General features: G+C 39.6%; 1 protein-coding gene across 2 annotated transcripts in view; it reads left to right on the top strand.

The window, feature by feature from the left end:
* Positions 1 to 21,077, top strand: part of MOS14 (ARM repeat superfamily protein) — a 464,252-nt gene that overhangs the window by 267,090 nt on the left and 176,085 nt on the right. For both annotated transcript variants that reach the window (XM_089423464.1, XM_089423460.1), the window contains exons 11-15: positions 13,746 to 13,821; positions 14,020 to 14,140; positions 14,302 to 14,401; positions 14,614 to 14,695; positions 19,948 to 20,030. In XM_089423464.1, the coding sequence (XP_089279590.1) occupies positions 13,746 to 13,821; positions 14,020 to 14,140; positions 14,302 to 14,401; positions 14,614 to 14,695; positions 19,948 to 20,030 (462 nt within the window). The remainder of the gene's footprint in view (positions 1 to 13,745; positions 13,822 to 14,019; positions 14,141 to 14,301; positions 14,402 to 14,613; positions 14,696 to 19,947; positions 20,031 to 21,077) is intronic.

The following is a 21,077-nucleotide window of genomic DNA, read 5'->3' as shown; positions in this document are numbered from 1 at the left end:
AAACACTTGCCATTCTTTTGAGACTGAGTTTAGGGCCAACCTCACCATCTCGATAGGCTGAGGTGTTGACCCCACAGGTGCCAACGAGTCTTGGTTTCCCTCCTGGAAATCCTCCTGCCAACTGTCGAATCAGTTCTCTCCAATCCCCCTTTGCTGCTGCAACTCGGATCTGGATTTCTTGGCTACAAGTCCGTCAAGGTAGTGCTTCCCTCTACCTTGGTTCCTTCTCCTTAGATATTGTTCCGTACTAACAGAACCAACGTCCCACCAACTCCTCAAATCACAATCTGTACAGCTCCCTTAGCCCCAACAACTGAAGAACCCGAGCCATTCAGGTTTTGCGCAATCACGGTGTAGGCTGAATCTGCTCCTCCTGGCTAACTGTGTCAATCCTTCCTGGCTGAGAAGGATGACATGGCTCTACGTGAGCCTGTTCTGCCTCTCTCAGCCTCTGCGCTGGCCCTTCTCCTAGCTTAGAATGATGACGCAGGCTCTGCGTGAGCCTCTGCTTCACCTTCTTTGCACTGCGTCCCTCCTCCTTCTGCGTCTCTGGCTCTGGAACAATGCAATCTCTCGAGACAACTATTTCTCTGCTGCAAATTCTCGGATTTTCTCGGCAAGTGTCTTCAGTCACTTCTGATCTGCAATCCCTCTGATACCATGTGAAAATTTCTGAATCTAACACGTTAGAAATCCCTACTGCATTTTCTAGCTTACTATCTCTTACTTGTTCTTTACATTAACAAGTTATTTAATTACATAAACATTGAAGTAAACACAAATGCAACCTTCAAAGATATACAGATCAACAACTGAAATAAACTGAGATCAACAATCGTCCCTGGAAAAACTTAATTCGGGAAAACCGGTGCAACATATATGAGGGTTTTATTATTAAGCAGATTTCTGAATACAACAAGGGTGCTAGAAATGGCTCACCCTTCAGAGAATATCGTCGGCAACAGTATCTCTATCTGGAGACAAATATTCAGGCAAATCAGCGACCAGATGAACAATCCCACAGTGACTCCGGCTGTTCCTTGTGCTATACAGCGAAAGCTGCTCTAAGCACTCCTCTAGAACTGCGTCACCCTTCCTCGGCTCTGCGTCAGCTGATTAACTCCCAGTCTGCCCCACAGACTGTCCCAGCGTTGCCTCTGAAGCCCTCTTCGATTTCCGCATCAACCTCTGTGTCCTTTGCACTGGCCTCTTTAGCCTCTGCATTAGCCCTCCTAGGCTCTGCGCTGCCTCTTCTGACACTTTGCTGCCTCTCTGATATGTATTCTTCAACCTTGGATCGAAATCCCATGCTGAACTGCCCCTCATTGCAACTGATCTCTAACTCTATTTCCTTAGCAAACCCAACCCCAAAAAATCGAATTCTTGATCTCTCTTGGTGTGTTTCCAACTGACCCTCAACCTCCTCTTATACTTTTCCTGTTGACGATTCAACAATTGAGATTAAGTCTTTAATCAACGACTAAGATTAGAACTGGCTTGATCCTCGTCTCTTAGAACTTTCTCACCCATTTTATATTAATACACATTAATATTTTTATTTTCCTAAGTTTAGACTTAGGAACCCATTAAAGATATTAATTATTTTAATATCTCTTCATCTGGGTGGAATTTCTCCAAACGATTTCTAGGTCTTGGAGATTTCATGTGCCTTAGCCTCTCCACCAATTTTCATGGCTTGAGCACATCTGATGCTACCAAAAATCAACACTTCTGGCTCTGCTCTCTTGCTTTACCTGCAACTCTGATACCATATGGAAATTTGGAAGCCCAAGTTTCTATTGCAGCAACTGATTAAGTTCCTTCTATTTGTTAATTACTGAACAAATTATTTATTGCTGCCTACAACAAATATCGAAACTAATACACCACAACCTTCACCAATTAAAATTATATGTGGAAACAAGTAACTCAGCAGGAAAGAAATACACAACACTTTACACAATTATTTTTGGACAAATGTTCCCGGAAAAACCCAATGCGGGAAAATCGGTGCAACAACTGAGGGTTTGTATTATTAAACAATAATTTTCTTAATACAGTCTCTAGATGTCTTGCTGGCTAGCCAGTACAGAGAATATGACTGACAAAAGATTAGTGAGAAATACCTCACACTATCACTGGCGATCCCGATTGATTCAGCCACAAAATGGCCTTTCCCTTGTTGTCTCTGCGTAGGCCTAGTGTCACAACTTCTAGGGATTGCATCACCCCTTATGCTGATTGATTTGCCTCTGAGACTTCGATTCTGTCCTCCCGGTCTCACATGTTGGCTTCTGGCTTCAGAAATTGACCTCTCCAGCAAATATACGGATCTCCTCAAGGCTTTGCGCTGCCTCTGTGTCAGAGTACGGTGCCCAGCATAGCCTCTGCGTCAGGGTACGCTGCCTCTCTCGGATCTCTCTTTGCATCCTCTGTTGAGTATTCCTAGATCAGGAGAAATCTCCAAACCGGAACTATCCTTGCCCCTCACTGCAAGAAATCACTTGGAACTTCTCTCTAGCAATTGCTGTGTTGCTCTCTTCAGAAATTCAGTCTCTCATCTCTCACTCGATGTATTTTCCAATGCCCATCAAGTCTCCTCTTATAATCCTCCAGTTGAGAACCAACGACCCAGATTAGATTCTAATCAATGGCTCAGATCATTTTGGCTTGATCCTCATCTTCTTCTAGAAGTTTCACCCACAGTTTGAATACCCTTTAATTATTTTAATTTCCTAAGTTTAGACTTAGGCATCCATTAAAAATAATTAATTATTTTAATAAAAGTATCTCCGGGTGGAACTTTCCAAGACGAGTTGTGGGTATTGTGGAATGCATGTGTCCTAGCCTCTCTGCAAATTCTGAGGCCAAGAGCACATCTGATGCTACCAGATTTCAACAACCTGCACAACGATTAATCCAGATTTAGAGCAATCGCATAGTAGAGAGGCTGTAAAGGTCAAATATTTCAATCAATCTGAAATCTAGTTACGGCACAGTTGATGGTTGAATCAGTCGATGGTTGAATCAACCGCTAGCAAGGGGGACATGTTTCATACCGCCTTGGGCACTGAGCTATTATGAACAAGCCGAAATTATTTACAGGTGGCTGAAGACACCAACATCATTTTCGGAGGGGTCGAAAATAATCGTTGAAGCTTTGGTTCGTGGTTTTTTTGTTGTGAGGATGAGAGCACAATTTTTCTAAGCATTTGCTGGCTATGAGGATGTGTTACCTGGCTGGTAAGCGATTTACCGCCAGCGCGAGGATGCATCCAACTGGAGCAGAGGCTTTGTTCTGTGCGATTAGTCAGCAACGTAAACTAGATACAATTGCATACCGATCAGCATTGAAACCGTTGGGAGTATGGTACAATCCATTGATGAGTTGGGGAGAGTGTGCATCGAAATTTTTAGTGACTACAAACAATGTCAATTAATTTTCAGAACAATTCATGCATAGTTGGATGCAAAGGGGTAACAACTGGCCCAAACCTGAGAACCCAGTTGAGTCGCCATGGAAATGGGAAGTCGTTGTAGTAAGCCAACTCATGCTGGGTGTTGAGTCACCATTCTAGAGGTTGGGTCAAAGGCTGATTGTGACCGAGATGCTGAAACGTGGAACAGTTTAAAAGGTTGACCGAATACATGAGGTGGAATTGTCAAAACGCTTGAGTTTGTCGCAGCAAGGAAGACTTGGGGGCAGAGAGCGTGGTCTCTATTGATCTTTTTGTAGTTGCAGAGATGGTCACAGAGCTGGCGGAAGCTAAAGTCACTATTGTTGATGCCGAGTCCGCAATTTTTATTGGGGTCGATCCATGTGGGCACAACACTGATGGTGGGACAGACTCACTGAAAAGTGCCCGATTGAAGGTAAGATTGCAGTACTGAGCCGAACACCAGCAGACCAACTCCAGAGGAGTTTTCGTATTATGGCGCTTATCTTCAACCATCACAATTAGCACTGTTCACTGGTATTTATTTTCTCAGACCTCTATTATTGTTTTTGAAACAACATCTCAGTGGTGTGAGTACTCTTAATCTCAATACCAGGGTAAATATCAGTTATTCCTGAGTTCCTTATCACATGCATTTGGTACAAACTACCATAGGTTACCTACAGTACAATGTTTGCAAAGTGTTTGTGAAAACTCCCTAGTGAAACAAACCATATAACCTGTGAATGTATGCCAGTGGAGATTCGGTTGTGAGCCTTATTGTGGAACATTTTATAAACTGTCCTGAGAACAAAATTCATAAAAAAAATCACCTACAGGAAGTTGTCTCCTAACTGTTTGCTAAAATCTTCCAAAAGAAGTATACCAAATACACTCATAAAACTACTGTCGTAACAGAGACATTCTACTTGAATCTCACAGTGGTAGTCACAACCTTCGTTAATATCGCTGTGTTATGTATCTGAAGCATTTTCATGGCTGCTTGTTGTCACTGAATTGTATGATCAAGAACAGAATTTATGCTGAGATATGAGTCTAACACCATGTTGCTTGGGAGCGGGAGCGGGAGCGAAAACGGGAGCGGGAGAGACCATTTTCAGAAGCTCCCTGTTTGGGAGCGATTTTTTAAAAATATATATATTTTTTATATTTTTTAATTTTTGATACATATATGTCAACAAAAACATGTAGAATGATGAATTAGACATAAAAAACATAAAAAAACATAGATTGATCATTGAACCATATCACATCAATCATCTAGAAATTATAATCATCATCAACCATGTCCACAAGTTAGTAAAATACATATTACAACTGCAACATATTGAGTCTCATGAATCATGATTCATCAAATTCAATCTTTAAGTTTCAACTTCAAGCTTTCAAAATTGAAAATTCAATAACATTTATCATCATTGATCACCAAAGTTGTACTTGTAAGCTAAGTTTAACCATTACAAGAAGTAATATCTAAGATATTTCTAAATCCTAACTTCTAACTGTTAACATGATATGAAATGTTATAAATTTATAAAATGAAACACGAATAATGAAATGAAATGAAACAACTTTAGTCTTTCACGAAGCATCATATTCATAATTCACATCAATACCAATGAGTTATAATTGCCAAGGCCCAACTTCAAACTTCAAATTTTCATTGTCACAGTGATATATTGTTTACAAAAAATATCATTATGATATGAAAGAGTCAAGAGTCAAGAGTCAAGGACTCAAAATTCAATAGTTATGAAAACTAAAGTCTAATAGAAACTAAAAAAGACAAGTAAACTGTAAATCAGAATATACATGTGGCCCTTGCCACGAGAGTCTCCAGGAGTATAAGCAGGTCGTGGTGGTCTTCTAGGAGTCTCCCGCACAGACCGACGACCAGAACTAGAACCTCCACGTGAGGGTGTAGATGGAGGTGGCGACAACAAAGGAACAAGACTCGGACCTCGAGCACTGCTACTGGATGGTGGAGGTGGAGGTGGAGGTGGCATGGATGTTGCAGCTGCTTCATCTTCATCCCTTACAAGTTCCTCTTCCAGTTCTTCAATATGTACAATGCCATCCTCCAAATTGTCATCCTCTGGGTGATTGTCCCAAATTTTATATGTGGGATCCTCATAAGCCCGATCACAGTAATGACTCAACAACCTCAAGTTGTAGTGCACATAAACCAGGCTTTCTGCTTGGTTTTCATTGAGTCTGTTTCTTTTCACATTATGTATGTAGCTGTAGGTGCTCCAACACCTCTCTACAAAAGAAGTATTTACAACCTGTGAAAGAACTTTTTTTGCCAATTTTGGCAAAAGTCCATGCCCGCCATATGTTTCCCACCATGTGAGAGTATCAAATCTATCTCTGTCGTCCATTGCATGGAAGTTACCATACAAACCAGTGCCACTGAAGTATCTGCCTATTTCAAGGCGCACAGCTGCACATTCCTCCCTGTCAGGTACCAACTTTTCTAATGCTTCCAAATATCCTTTAGTTACCTCTGGATCTAAATGAGGTTTGGTCCTAACCCCACCCCCTGTTGCAGGTTGGCCCAGCCAAGATGTAGAGTAGTATTTTGGCGTAAGGATATACGACAAGCAATGTAGTGGAAGATTAAGCCTATTCCACCGTTCACACACACAATCATGAATCAATTTGTACAAGTTGGGATCTCTATTATGAACAATGTCTTTTATTTCCCCCAACATGGTATCCATTTGCTCATACACCTCGCCAATCACTGGTTTGTCTGTATCTGCAAACTGAATCATGTGATAAATTGGCTTGGTGAAATCCAATACCTGCCTCACAGTTGTCCAAAACTGCCCATCAAGAGCGGCCTCCTCCACCATTTCAAAACCTGCCATGTCAGCTACATTTGTAGCCCTTTCCTTTAATATCTGCCAATGTGGACTTGATACCATGCTAGCTAATGGCTCCCTTACCTTCAAAAGACGCCTGAAGGTGAGGTAATAGCTACCAAATCTGGTCTTCGCAATCTTCAACAACTCCAATCTCGAGTGACTGCGGAAAAGGCCATGGGTATTGCTATGATTTGTAATAAATTTTATCATTTGTTTGCCTTTCTTGTACAAATCACCAATCCATTGGTATTGTTCATTTTTGTTCTTGACAATATCATGCAACAGAAGGTTCAATGTGTGAACCAAACATCCGGACCAAAATATGTTGGGGTATTTATCCTCAATAATTGCTCCCGCTGCCTTACAATTAGGAGCATTATCAGTGATGACTTGGATGACATTGTATGGGCCAATACGCTCAATTGTTTCAAGTAATGCTTCTGCAATGTTGATGGCGGTCTTGAACTTGTCTGAGTAATCATGTGCAGCGAGAAAGATGGGACCACTAACAGACATAGCAAGAACACTTATCAATGGCTTGCCTTTTACATTTGTCCATCCATCAGATACAATGGACACCCCATGGTCAGTCCAAGAACTTGTCATTCTATTCAAAGAATGTAATATTTTTGCTTTTTCATGATCAAGGCCAATGGTTCTTGCCTTGTCATATCCAGGGCTCTTGTATCCTTTAGGGGCATCATTTATGGCAGAAACCATTTCGTGCCAATAAGGTGAGCGAAGAACATTGAATGGTATCCCACATGCATAGAGAAACCTGTAAACCTTTGAATCCACATCATTCCTACACCCCTCATCAAGGAAATTTGATATGGTTCTACGCCTTAAAGATGATGACCCTATGCCTCCATATCCACTGCCTTGGGAGGATGCTGAAGGAGTTCTTTGTGATTGTGAGCTTGGTTCAAAGAAACCCCTTGAGTTTTTTGATCTGTGTTGGGCTTCCTCCTCTTCCCTTATGTATTTGGCTCTATCCGCCACTGACATCGCTGTACAAGTTTTGGTTCCTATTTGTTTGTCTCCATCCCATGGCCTTTTCTCGCAGAGGTGTCTTCTAGCACGGGTGTATGAACCTGTGTAATCGGTGTTGCAATGGGGGCAATGAAATTTAGTGGTTCCACCCCCTCTCCCTGTTTCAACCCTGTTAACATATTTCCACAATGGAGTTTGGTCTTGTTTAGTTTTTTGATGGTCATGTTCACCCTCCTCCAGCTCCTCCTCACCGGGGTTTTCACCAATTTGACTTTCTCCAGCTTCTTCATCCCCCTCTTCAGTTTGACCCCTCCGTTTCCTACTCTCCAGCACCATAATAACCATAAAAGGGACCAGGAAGAGGAAAATGCCAAGAAATATAGCCAGGTCCATGGTGTTTGATGTTTGTAGGGTTTGATTCTTGAATCTGCAAATTAATTTAATTTATTGGGATTAATTAATTTAATTTATTAATTTAATTTAAATTTATGATTTTTAAACTCAATAAACTAAATTAAATTAACTAAATCACTACCTAACTAACTAAACTAACTAAATTACTAAGTTACTTACCTCTGCAGGCTTGCTCCTCGCTCCTTGGCACTTGCTCCTCGCTCCTCAGCGCTTGCTCCTCGCTCCTTTGCTCTTGCTCTTGCTCCAAACTCTTGCTCAATGAAGTCACAATGAAATTTTTTAGGCCCATTGGGCTTTTAAAAAATTTTTTTTTTTTTTAATTTGATTTTTTTTGGCGTCCGCGGAAATTTTTTCTGCCGGATCGCTCCCTGCGCCCGTCGAAACGCTCTCGGAGCGATTTTTTACGCCCGAGAGCGATCGGGGAGCGATCGCTCCCCGATCGCTCCCGGGTGTTAAAAATTGCTCCGAGAGCGACAGAGCGATCGCTCCCCGAAACGCTCCCGAACAAGGCAGGGAGCATAAATTGTTTTTAGGGAGCGCGCTCCCGAGCCGCTCCGGCTCGGAGCGCGATTCGGCAGCGGGTTTGGGGGGGGGGGGCGCTCCCCCGCAACGCGATTCGGGAGCGGGTTCCCCTGCAACTATGGTCTAACATCGTCATTGAGTGAGCTAGTTGAAATATGGGGCATTTAAAACAGCACAACAATATCTGAATGGACCAAAAAATCGGGAGGAACAACAGACCTTACACCAGAAAGGTCCATAATATGCTCTAGTAAAGGCATCCGAGAGACTTACCAAAAGAAAAAGAAGTAGGGAATTTGCTTTTCGTACTTGGGTCAGACTTAAAGGCTGGGAGATTAGGTGATGACCTCATATTGGAATAGCTGGAAACCTATCTTTCCAAGGTGGATCAATCTGATTGGAGTTTAAATTGGGCTTTGGAACCAGCTATGCCTGCATTGGTACAAGCCAGATTTTTGGAACATTCGGGGACAAAACCTGGCTTATCATTGCATCCTATTTCAGCAATATTATGAGGATAGTAGCACTCTATCCTCCTTATAATGATGACATCAAGAATAATGTATTTCAATTGATTGTAGAATGCTATTCAGGGCTGCATGACTCTTGGAGCTCAAACTTTGATAGAAGGTGTATGATCCTAGACACTATGGCCAAAATCAAATCTTCCATAGTCATGCTTGATCTAGAGCAGGATGATTTGATCCTTCAGATGTGCCAATTTTTCTTCACCAACATCAGAGAGCATCACTAAAAGCCAAAATGCAAGATATCTTATCTTCATGACAAGTTGAAGGTGACATCATTTGCAAACAGTTGCAATCTAGATTGTTTGCCATTTGGAGGTGAGAACAATTGGTCTCACCAGCGACTCATGAACTAGCCGAAATCTTGGTTAAGCAAAATATTGGGTTGTTTAGGAGACGGTTGACCCAAGAGGAGTTGTGGAGGATTGGTGGAGATCAACCATGCAGTAGGAATGCGCTGAGGAGGAAGGGTATTTGCTTCATCTGCAAGGAACCTTGGGGACCTAACCACTCATGCTTGAGTGACACTGAGGAGATGATAGGGGTGGATTAGTAGGAGATTCTTTCTGACCTTCAGGATGAGGATTCTAATTCTATATGTGAGTCCATGGGTTCTTATGAGGATACCTTTGAGGAGCATGAGTCATGTGGAGTTGTTGACAGCAGGCCAGATTTATGTTCAAGTGTGTATGGGGAGCAGTCATTGGACCCTATGGGAGACATTTAGGATGATGAGTCACTAGTGATGATTTAGTGGACCCAGGGGATTTTGGAGGGATTTTGAGGAGTTTATGTGAGGTCTGATGGCATTCGCTTGGTATATTCCATCATCTGCACAATTTGCCTTTCATTTTGATGCATTCCGACAACTTTCAGAAACAAAGTTATTATTGGGCCTGACTCAATTAATTACACTTAAGGTGGTATTCCGAGGGGAATACTTGACAAGATGGGATGGTTAGATATGAGTTTTAGTGACTTGAGGAGACATGGTGGCCGCTTTACCCTTTTCTCACATTAAAAAGAATATTTTAATTTAAATAAAAGAGGGAAAAGTGCTCCATGATTAAAATAATAATAAAATAGGAGGTTCTAGATGGGTTCATTAGATCTATAAAATAGGAGGAGGAGGCCATTGAAGGACATCTTGGATTTGTTATTTCTTCTTGTATGAGAGGTTGAGAACCCGACTCTCTACTCCAGCAGTAGTCCCAGGACGGAAATCCTTAGGTGATTTAGTGAGATTGGGTGAGTACCCATCTCCCCTTGGTGAACTCATCCAGAATTCGCAGGTGAGTTCAACAGTGATATTTCAGTTCAGTTTTGGAGGGCCAACATAGTATTGGAGCAGATTCTTCAGGCCAGTTTCCCATCTTAGCTATTTTATTGTATCAACATGTAAACCCCAATTTATATCAGTGTTTTAAGATTCGGCTGGCTTGGAACCGATTCGACCGAGTTGGTCCGAGTGAAGGCCTCATCGGGTTGCCTCGGCTAGTGAACCGGTTTGGCGGGGATGGATGACAGCAGCCCATGAATTAAAAAACAACGATATTTTTTGCTTTTGGGGGACTCCAAGGTTTTCACGATGATACTTTAATGGTTTTTTGTCCCTAAATAAGTTTATCTTGCTTGATCTTGAGAGTTTTGTTTAGTTGGTATCACATATGTAGTAGAGATTCCTTAAGGGATAGCTTCATTCTTCTTCAAAACCTTCCAATAGGTTCTTTGCCCCTTTCTTAAAGCAAACCTAACTTTGTGGCCCCAACCTTGGCTCTCCAAAGATGAGCATCGAGCCTTGAGTTGATTCCATGTGATGCTACACCCCTTGATGAGCCTCCAAATGCTAAAACACTAAACTTAAAAGCTTGGACGTTGGACTATTTGATGATATGCCCAAATGGACTGAAGATGCTCCCTGGCTGACCTTGACCCTATTTTGGTGGATGGTGCCTTCTTCCAAAGCACAAATGAGGATGGTTATCATTGAGATGACTTAGGAGGGCTAGCACATCCCTCTTTAATGCCAATGCTTATCCTTAGGGGTGCCATGTCACTCACATGCTTGAAAAGGGTGACATAGGGTCTCTCCTAGATGACATCATGGTGGAGGATGCACCTTTTGAAGATGTACACATGCACTTTGGGACTTTCTTGGACTGAGGAACACTCTTGGACCCTTGTATTAGTTCCTTGATGACTTACAATCTATTTTGGCGGATAACGCCATTTCTAGCCTCCTTGGTTATGTGTTTTTGTTTTGATCTCTATATCATCATCATATATGTATTGGACAGTGCACTGGGTGCCATTTTGATATAATGGATATATTCATGGGCCTACTTTGATCATATGTTGTCTTCGATCTATATTCTAATGTTGTGCATTTGGAAACATGGATGAAAGTCTTTAAAATTATGTTTTTTAATAAAAAAGTAAATATTTAATGTATTTTTTACAACAACCAAGTCATTGAAATCAAGCCGACCGAGTCGATACCGAGTTGGAGTCAACCCTCGGCCGAGTCGGAGTTTTAAAACATTGATTTATATTATAATAAAGGTGAGATTATTTTCTGCCTATCGTTTTATGGAATCGCATGCACTTTATCTGTATATTTTACATGGCAATCTTTTGTTAAATGAATGATAATTTAATGGTGAACTTTGGGTTGAGTTCGATTTCTGCAAATTTAGAAAAATAACCTGTTTGGGACATTACAGGGAGATTGATCTTGAGATAGTTTGAAAAGTACATCCCTCGCTAAGAGGGATTGTTAGCTATGGTCAGTGTTTTCTTTGGCAAAACATGGAGAAAAATTCATATTTTGATGTTTGACCAAGTCGGCCTAAAGTGCACGAGTCGGCCCCACATGTGGAAATACCACCTCCTAAGACACATATAAATAGAACTTCGTTGGAGCTCATTTGGCACATCTCACATCCATCCATTTGATATGAAATCACAGGGGGAGTTCACATGTGTGAAGGAGTCAAAGGAATATTTCTGTTCTGTGTTGATCATCTTCTATTATTCTGTTTGATCAGTGTTGACTTGGGCTCTATTGCATGTGTTTGACCGAGTTCATTGACTGTTTTGGAGGCTGAATACTCCAGGGATGTGTGGACTCTCTTTGACCGCATTTACATCTCTGTTCTGGGCTCATTGACTGCAGGTCAACCCTGAGACTTTGACGAAGATTTGACTGGTTTGTTGACTGTGATTCTGAGGCAATTTCAGGATAAAATTTTGGCCCCTCTGTTCAGCTACCTCAGGCCGAAATCTGGCCCTTCTGATGCAGACCTGAACTTTGACCAGTGTTGGATTTCTTCTCTCTCCTTTGACTGGTTTTGACTTGGAAATATTGAGGTCAGAATTTGGAATCTTGTTGAAATATTTTGATGTACTTGATGAACTGAATTCTCTCTCTCATAAGGAAAGATTGGTTGGTTTTCCCCTTGTGGATTTTGCCCTGGCTGCTAGCCTAAATATTGGTGTCTCTTGCCTCTTGTTGTACTGTTTACTGTGATCTTTATTGCGTTATTGAAGAAAAGTGAATGGTTGAAAATTTTCATGTATAACTGCTTAATGGTTGGAATGCTAAAACAAGACTGGTTATATCATTGGAAGTAGTTATCAATTTGAAAATTTTTACTAGTCTTGATTGTACTAGAAAGTCAACACAAAATGACTTTTTTTTTCCTGTGTATTTTAGACATAGATGGTCTGGTTTGTCTTGTGAGACTTGTGATTCATGAGTCAAACCTGCCAGGTCTTTCTCACATGCCGTCCACTTGAGAGTCCATGTGATACTCAGATGTCAGAGTTGGAATTGAGTCAACTCAACTTGTTTTTTGCACAAAGGAGAGACAGATGTGGAACTCGACTTGAACATGGAGTAGGCTGGTAACATTATCATATACTAGAGAATAATGTTTCATATCTATGGTGACCACAATAATCACATATGGAAACGACATATTCAAGAACTGATCCATTTTGAAATCCTAGTGATAAATGTTTTTTTAGGATTGGTTTCGAGCCTAATCAATTTCCATGGAAAGGTAGAAGTATTATAGGAAAAAGACATGGATTTGAAAACTCTAATTTGATCTAGTTTGGATTAGGTAGGCTCCATCACTGGTTAAGTTTTGAAACTGAGCATTGCTAAACATGCACTTGGTTATTATGTAGTTGTTTATAGTGGAAAGCTTGGAGATATATGGGGTAATTGTAATCTTTGAACATGGCAGATTGTAGTAAAACTTCAAAGATATAAGAGAGAATCCCTATAAAACTTCCAAGATATACCATAAAACACCAAAGATATCCCATACATTCACCACAAAGCTGTTAAGTCTGATGAATTTTGAATGGGATCTAATATTCTGCTTTCTCCATATGAATTCCAATGAAGTTGGAACCACTCAAACAGCCCCCGAAACAATTAAAAATTTAGTAAAAAATGACAGAAAAGGAAAGACAGAGGAGAATGTCAACTTTTACTTCAAGAATTTAAGAATTTAATGTTACCATTTATTGCTAGGGTTAGGCTTTTTGCTTTCACTTCAATTATTTTATTGGTTTTTGTTTTTTCTGTTTTAATTAATTTGACTCTTAGTTGTCACTAGCAGCAGCTGTTTAACACGGTATAAAACCAGTCATTTTCAGTTCAAAACCTTTTACCAAACCATTATGACCCAAGAACTGGTCATACCAGCCAGTTTTGCTGGTTATACTCCTGTTCTGATAACACTGATTTAAGGATACTTTACCATTTGTTTACTGCCTCTATGTTTGATATGCCTAGTTGTATCTAGATTGGAATTTTAGGGAAATAATTAATGTATCATCTTATTTGTCTTTTATTTCTAATTGCTTATCTCTGTTGTTGCCTACTTTAGCTGATATTGATGTAGGTACAATTTCTTTTTCTTTAATCTCAGAGTTGCATTTTGCAGGATGACGAGATTGTGAAGGGAATGGCTCGCTTGTTTGCAGAAATGGGGGATTCTTATGTTGAGTTGATTGCAAGTGGTATGGGGTCTTCATCATTGTTATTGATGCAGATCTTTTAGTTGGCTGGTTGATATTTTCTTTGAGAACTATAAATTTTTAATAAAAAATGAGTTGTTTGTAATGTTTTAGTTTAAACATAGGATCAGCTATAGCCTATGCTTGTTATGGTTTGTGGAAGACTGTACTGTTGATTTATAATTGAATTATTGTCCTCAGGTTCGGCTGAATCCATGATGATTGTTGACGCTCTGGTGGAAGTTACATCTCACCCGGAATATGACATTTCTTCAATGACATTCAACTTTTGGCATAGTCTCCAAACTATTCTGACAAAAAGGTAACTATTGTGAGAATATTAAAATTGAGGTGATAGTGGAGTTGGGAATTCTTAGTATTGGCAGGTCCAAAAACCTGACCTAGATTACTTTATTATCTAAGAGTATGATTATTGAATGCATCTTTAGTTCAGCATATTTCCTCAATTGCAATTTTGTACAGGGAATGTTATTGTTCTTTCGGAAATGAAGCAGCTATTGACTCTGAAATGGAGAGGAGATTGACCATTTTCCGCCCAAGATTTGAGTTATTAGTATCACTGGCAAGTGAACTATTATTATTGTAGATTCAGTAGCTTTGAGAAAATGTTATCATCTTAAAATGTGTACATGATATTTCAATGGACCACAGCTGTGAGGCTCTCTAGGAAGAATGCATCTAATTAATCTGTACACTGCAGATTTATGCCTGCTAGGTTGGTTTTCTTTTTCCATTCTATTATTGCACTAATTGTGAATGTATTAATCCTTGCAGGTTAGTTTCAGAGTAATGTATCCCCAAAATCATGAAGACTTGTCGAAGGAGGATATTAGTGATTTCAAACGGACAAGATATGGTAAGAGTGAATGTTAGATGTTAGTCCAATAATGTTGTTTTGTTTTCTAGCAAACATGTGTCTCTGATATGGTTAGAGTATGTTCTGTGCTGAATCCTGATGGAAATTTGAGTCACATGAAACCCATTCTATTCACATGGGCAGCAACTTCTCATATGTTTGGGAATGTTTCAGGTGGGATGAATTATGCATTCTCATGGAGTGCTTGCGGTTTAATTGTGTTCTTGTAAGAAGCATTTAAAACTAGAGAAGGACACGTGAAATTTTATATTGGTTCAAGAGATAATAAAATAATAACATATTTGAAGAGAATAATTTACAACGTATTAATGCTGCAGCTGTTACATCTATGGGAGCCTAAGTGAGGCTACTCAATATACTATTACCACTCTCTCAAGTTAATCATCCCTCGTCACATTATTATAGCACACTAAGTTGGTTATGGTGGTATTACCTTCTAACAACTAAACTTAACATCTCCTGTTGCATTGGTCACATATCTAGTTGTTGAAATTTGGTACCGGAGGACAGGTGGTTCCCTAAGGCTTTGATCTTTTGCCTAGGGAAAAGTGTCCAAAAGAATTTAATTTTTCTTCTAAAGTGACTTTATAATTTTTATAAAGTCAAATCTAATTTAAAAGTGACTTTAAGTGGTAAAGTTACTAAAGTCTAATTTTAAAGTGACTTTAATAAAGTCAATGTAAAATTAGAAAGGAAAAGTGACTTTGGAAATAAATGACTAAGTGGGTCTTTATTAAAGTGGGGTGAATTAAAAAATAGAAAGTGAGATTTAAATGAGCATTTAATCTCAGCCCTAGATCTCAATCTATTTCAGCCATTGGATTTAGGGATTCCCCAAAAGTCACTTAGGGTTAGATTAAAGGAGGGAAAGGAGGAAAATGCCATTCATTCTTTTCATGAACAGATTGAGAGAAGGATAGCAAGAGAGCAAGGGAGATTTCTGGACAGTAAGGAGAAGGAGGCAACAGCTTGGCACAAATTCCAAGGCAGCGTTTCAGCAAGTCCGTACAGCTGACTTAGCACAGTGAAAGGCAAGTTTTGGGCACGATTTTCTAGAAAGGCCGTATAGTAGTTTTGGTTCAGATTCCAAGGAGGCCATACAGCAAGTTAGCACAGAAATCGAGGAGTAGAAAATCTGAAGTTTGCTGGCACATTTTTCAAGGGAGGCCGTACAGCGAGTGGATGTATCTTGGCACATTTTTCTAGGTAGAAATCCGTACAACCGTACTGCTGTTTTTTTCACAGAAATCGAGGAAAACTGTACAGCAGCGTTTATGGCAGCATGCATGTTTTTCTAGGCAGTCCGTATAGCATCATTTAAGGCTAAAATTTGGGCACAAAAATCGAGGAGGCTGTACAACATTTATTGCTGTTCTGTTTTGCTGTTTGCAAGTTTTTCCAGTTGGCTGTGAAGCACGGAAAACAAGATAGGTTGTAAAAGTTTGCTTGCTGATTTTTGTTGAATATTTCTCTTACTATAAAAGCATTTTCCAGAAATAAGGAGCGTTCAAACTAGTTTTCCCCAAGAGTTGTAGGGGGTTTTTCCAGGGTCACCTTGACCAAAAATCACTGTGTTTAAATGTGTTAAATGGCTGTTTGTATGTGCTGATATTTATTTCTGCATTTTCAACATTCTGTTATATTTCCAGAATTTGTGTTTTTAGCAAAATTTATTTTCCTGTTGTTGAATTTATGGATATGGGAAATGGCATTTAACTATTTTGGAGAAATAAGGTGAAACTGAAAACCGGGGTGGGAAATGAGAAATTTCTACACTAGTAACAACTGACTTTCATGTCTCTTTAATATAAAGTTTACATCATTTAAAAGATACATTTAATACTAAGTTAGAGCTTGTTGTTTGCTTTTCCAATATCTTCTCTCAATAGAGAGATCTAGATGTTCTCAACAATAACTAAACTATGTGTCTTTGTTAATTTTAGGGCTCAAATAAAGCTCAAACTTAAAAGCTGACATCTTCATCCCCCATTTTGATGAGAGACGCTAATGTAAAACTTGATCCTTGACAAGTTGATAAAAGTTCTTTTTCATATATCTGAATTCTTGGATAACATCAAGGCTACACAAATTTATTGGGGTCTTATAATTGTACACCTTGATTGTTACATTTCCTGGAGCCAAGTGTCCCTCCAGTTTATGCCCTGATGCTTGTTCTGGGGCCACACATGGGTTAGTGCCCATCTGCTGGGGCACATGGGTAGTCAACTGTGGTGCCTGTTCATGGTCTTTCTAGAAGAGCAACTTGGGTACTTGGGTACATTTATGTTACCAGGATATGTATATAGATCTGCCAACTTTTTGAAAGCCAAGATCCAGATATAGCAGGGAAATGACAAATTCAAAAGTATAAAAATATCTTTATAGTTTTTTATAGATAGCTTCAGTAGAAATATGTGTCTCTACCTAGCACTTTGCCCTTGGAAGACCCATGCCTTAGCTAGCATCTCTGGGCGGCCTTGAATGATATGCTTAGGCATGTCAACTTTTCTAGTCAGTGGCCATCCCCCCAGACTGTTTACCCCCTTTTGGGTACTCTCTAGACATGCAAGGACCCTCCCTGCTGTTTACGTATGAATTAAATCAGGCTATATCAGGAGGGAATCTATAGATAGAATATCCAGGTTACCTGGACCACACTATTGGAGAGCCTCAACTTGAAGATGACCTTAAATCTCGAGCACTTCTTAGAGGTACAAGATGACATCATTTTCCACCCCACATTCACACAGTGATATTCAATGCATGCTCTTAGGATTCCTCTAGAGCAATTTCTGAGGGGGTTCCATGGACTTTGGATAGAGACTTGACACCATAGTTCGCTAATACACATGACTTACCATCTCTGTCCCTTACAGGAGATGGAGATGGACATGCACCTCATCTTCATATGCCCTCTTTACTACAAGATCAGAGGTTGTGACTATTGCCTCTATTGAGATTTAGGAGGTTCCCTCTACACCTTCTAGTAACCCAATGATGCCTTACACTCTTCTTGGTGGGTGACTTCCAGGAGGATTACTACTTACTCCTAGGATTCCCTGTCAGATCATGGCAACAAGCGTCAAGCAGAGGCCTAAGACTCTTCTGTCCTGATGATGAATCTGTTTAATAGATTCAAAATGCCTATTGTGGAGTGTACTTCGGAGAATTCAAGTATCAAATGTCAATCCCATAGGAATCTGAAAACAGCCACTTAAAAATATTCTTAGATTGGCGAGTATATTCTTTGCTATTTACGATTACCTTCTTGACATCTTCACCTTTGGGATGGCCTACATCTTCGAGATACATGAGGAGTTGCCACTCCAGTGATTAAAACATGCGTCATTATCATCAAGCAGGCAGATAGGTTGAATCGTGATGGACTCAACGTTGGGCTCCTCCTGGACATTGAACTACGCCACAACACTAACGAAGTAGTCAGTCTTCAATCAGGTCTTTCTTTGTTTTGACCTAGGATGATAGAAGAATAGGGCTCCCTCTTAGCATTGTACAACTTGGTCCCCATATTTGTGGCCACTCTCCTAGAGTTATATTCGACCGTTACGTGGGCCCCTTTATAGTGATCAATATTTTGACAACGAGCCTACACATGAGGCCTCTCTCTCACCCTTGACCAATGGGACCAATAAGGTTTGAAACCTTCTCTTCCTCCCTCATATAGCCTCAAGATCCCCAATATTGAAGGTTCTGATTGTATCTTTTAACTCCTTTAGCTTCTTTCTGTCAGCATTTTATTAGGAGTTGCTTTCACACTCCCACATTGTGTTTACACTGGATGTATCTTTTAGTCCCTTGATCTACTTTTGTGGTCACTCGTTGGACCTTTATTATCTTATCTCAAAACTGGTTTGATTGTTTGCTGTTGTTCTGGGGCCATATTTCTCATCTCTCCTTTGAGCTTTCTGTTATTATCTGCTTTATTCCTTGATGGATTTTCCTGTGACTGATATACACAAATGTCAGGGTTGTCTCGCTGGTCTGAGAATATGTCTGCTTTCGTCACTTCCTTCTACAAATTGTGGTTCTACTCTTGCCCCTTCCTGCAAGCTCTTCTTCCTTGCTTGACAGACACTGCAGCCATATTCCTCGATTATGTTTGATCTTTTATTTTTCTTGATTTTTTTTTGAATTTTAAATTTTAAATTTTAATTTATCCTTTCAAAATATTTCACATCATTTTTTAGGAAATTATATAATTTTCATAGCATTATCTTTTGAAAAATTTATGAATTTAATAAACTTGGCTTTGTTGAATCTTCTTGCTCTGCTGGATTCTCTCTCTAGAATATACAAGTAGCACTCTCTCATGTTAATCGTACCTCATTATTATTATGTAGCACACTCTCATGATAATCATACCTCATTATTATTATGTAGCACTCTAAATAGGGTATAGTGGTTTAACCACCTAATTGTTATCCTTAATGCCTCATGTTACATTGGACATATGCCTATTAATCACTGACCTTGATGTCTTCTAACATAATGTTTACATAATATAAACACATTTAATACCAGGTTGGTGCTCACTGTTTTCTCCTCCATTGAAAACACACATCCTATAGCAAGTAAATTGTAACTGAAATGAGATTTAAAATATCAAACATTTAAAGAGCCAATATCCGACTAGTTCACAAATTAAACTTCACTTAATGAACTTATCGATATCTAATGTTAGATATCACAATTTGTTGGTCCATAATGTCAATCCATGATTTCAGTTATTGCGCACTAATAGGTTTTATAATGGACTTGAAATTTTCATCATTTTTCATATTAACCACGTGATAGCTTGAAACCTGTAGCAGTTCAGGTACTTGCTGGCAATTGTTACTAGCATTTGAAACAAAGATCCTGGCTGGATCGGTGATGTTGGAAAAGTGGAATGAATTAATGAAAATACTAAAAAGGAAGTGCCAATCATAGAATAGACATGTTGACCTGAAGTTCTAATATCTTACGGTTTTGAAGTTTCTCATTCTGTCTAGTTATCCATATTCCATACACATCGTGTAATTTTTTCTCAATCCATGGCATTGAATTATCTGCTCTCTCATTTGTTAGGATTTTATACTGCATGGATTCTGTAATATCTAGTCTTCATATGAAATGTGCTGCCTTGTCAAAAGATAGGAGAATATTTTATGCTTCATTCTGGTAGTTCTGTTTCTATTACTAACCAAAAAACGGGTTTTTTGATTGCTTAGCCGTGGGGGACATTTTGATGGATGCTTCTTCAGTTCTGGGTGGAGAAACTACTCTTAAGATTCTTTCAAATAGCTTTTTCCAAGTAAGACTTCATTATCCATTCCTAGTAGAGAAATTGCGCAGGCAGAAATTCTGAATACCTATATATTCAACATAGCAAACAATATGTATAATGATGTTGATTGTTGGGTTTAATTTGATCTAGATGTAAATTTGAAGACCAAATTTTCTGATTTTTTCGAAGGTGGGTTATATATCTTGTGATAAGTTGGGCCAGACTGAATGCTGAAAGCTTTTACTAGGCAGTTTTTGTAATCACAAGTTCTTATGTGCTATATTTCGATTGTGTTATCACATTGTGTTTTACTCCAACCAGTGAAGTATGTAATTGTAATTCCCTTCATTACCTTCTTCTTCAGGTAGTATATCCCGGGCGAATCCTCCCAGGCATTTCCCCTCATCCCAAGCATGGTACCCAGGGTAAACCCTAGATTCTTAAGGGCACAAGGTCAGGTCAACAGCTGATGAATAGATCATATATTGCTCATCAACAATCAGCTCACTAAGAGCAAAGATGTGACAAAGTGGGATTTGAACCTGGGTGGAGAGACAGCTTTTCCTCACAACCACTCGATTTAGACCCAATTGACTGTTTTATGTCAACCTATGCTTTCAAATTCTGGAAAATTTCAATGAAATATGGGCTGTTCTATTGAGATCCTACATATGGGTATCATCACAGTTGGACTTAGTGTCACTGGTCTCTTTGTGGTTCAGAAAACGTCATGTGTGTTCAATTTTCTTGCAGTGCATTATGGATGATCTTGAGATGTGGAGGTATGATTTCTGGTTTGGAGTGTGGTGGGATCCATGATTATGGTAGCCTCGTCAGATGTCTTGACCTAGTTTTGGAAGAACCTGGTCTGCTAATACTCTGGTTTTGTGGATAGGGACATGCATTGGCTAATACATGCTTTTAGCTGTGCATCTCCATTGCAACAAATTGAGATTGTTTCTGGAACTTCACAGCAGTGGTAAATTTTGAACTTTGTAGTGGGGTCAGGGGCTGGGGGTGTGTGGGGTTGGGGGTTGAAATCTGAGAAACATTGTATTTGTGCGAGGGTGTTGT

Source organism: Pinus tabuliformis, chromosome 6 (genome assembly GCF_031772625.1).
Source record: "Pinus tabuliformis cultivar Carrire ecotype Pingquan chromosome 6, CPIR1, whole genome shotgun sequence".
Classification (NCBI taxonomy): domain Eukaryota; kingdom Viridiplantae; phylum Streptophyta; class Pinopsida; order Pinales; family Pinaceae; genus Pinus; species Pinus tabuliformis.
The sequence above is the reverse complement of the archived record's forward strand: the minus strand, read 5'-3'. Positions and strand labels throughout refer to the sequence as shown.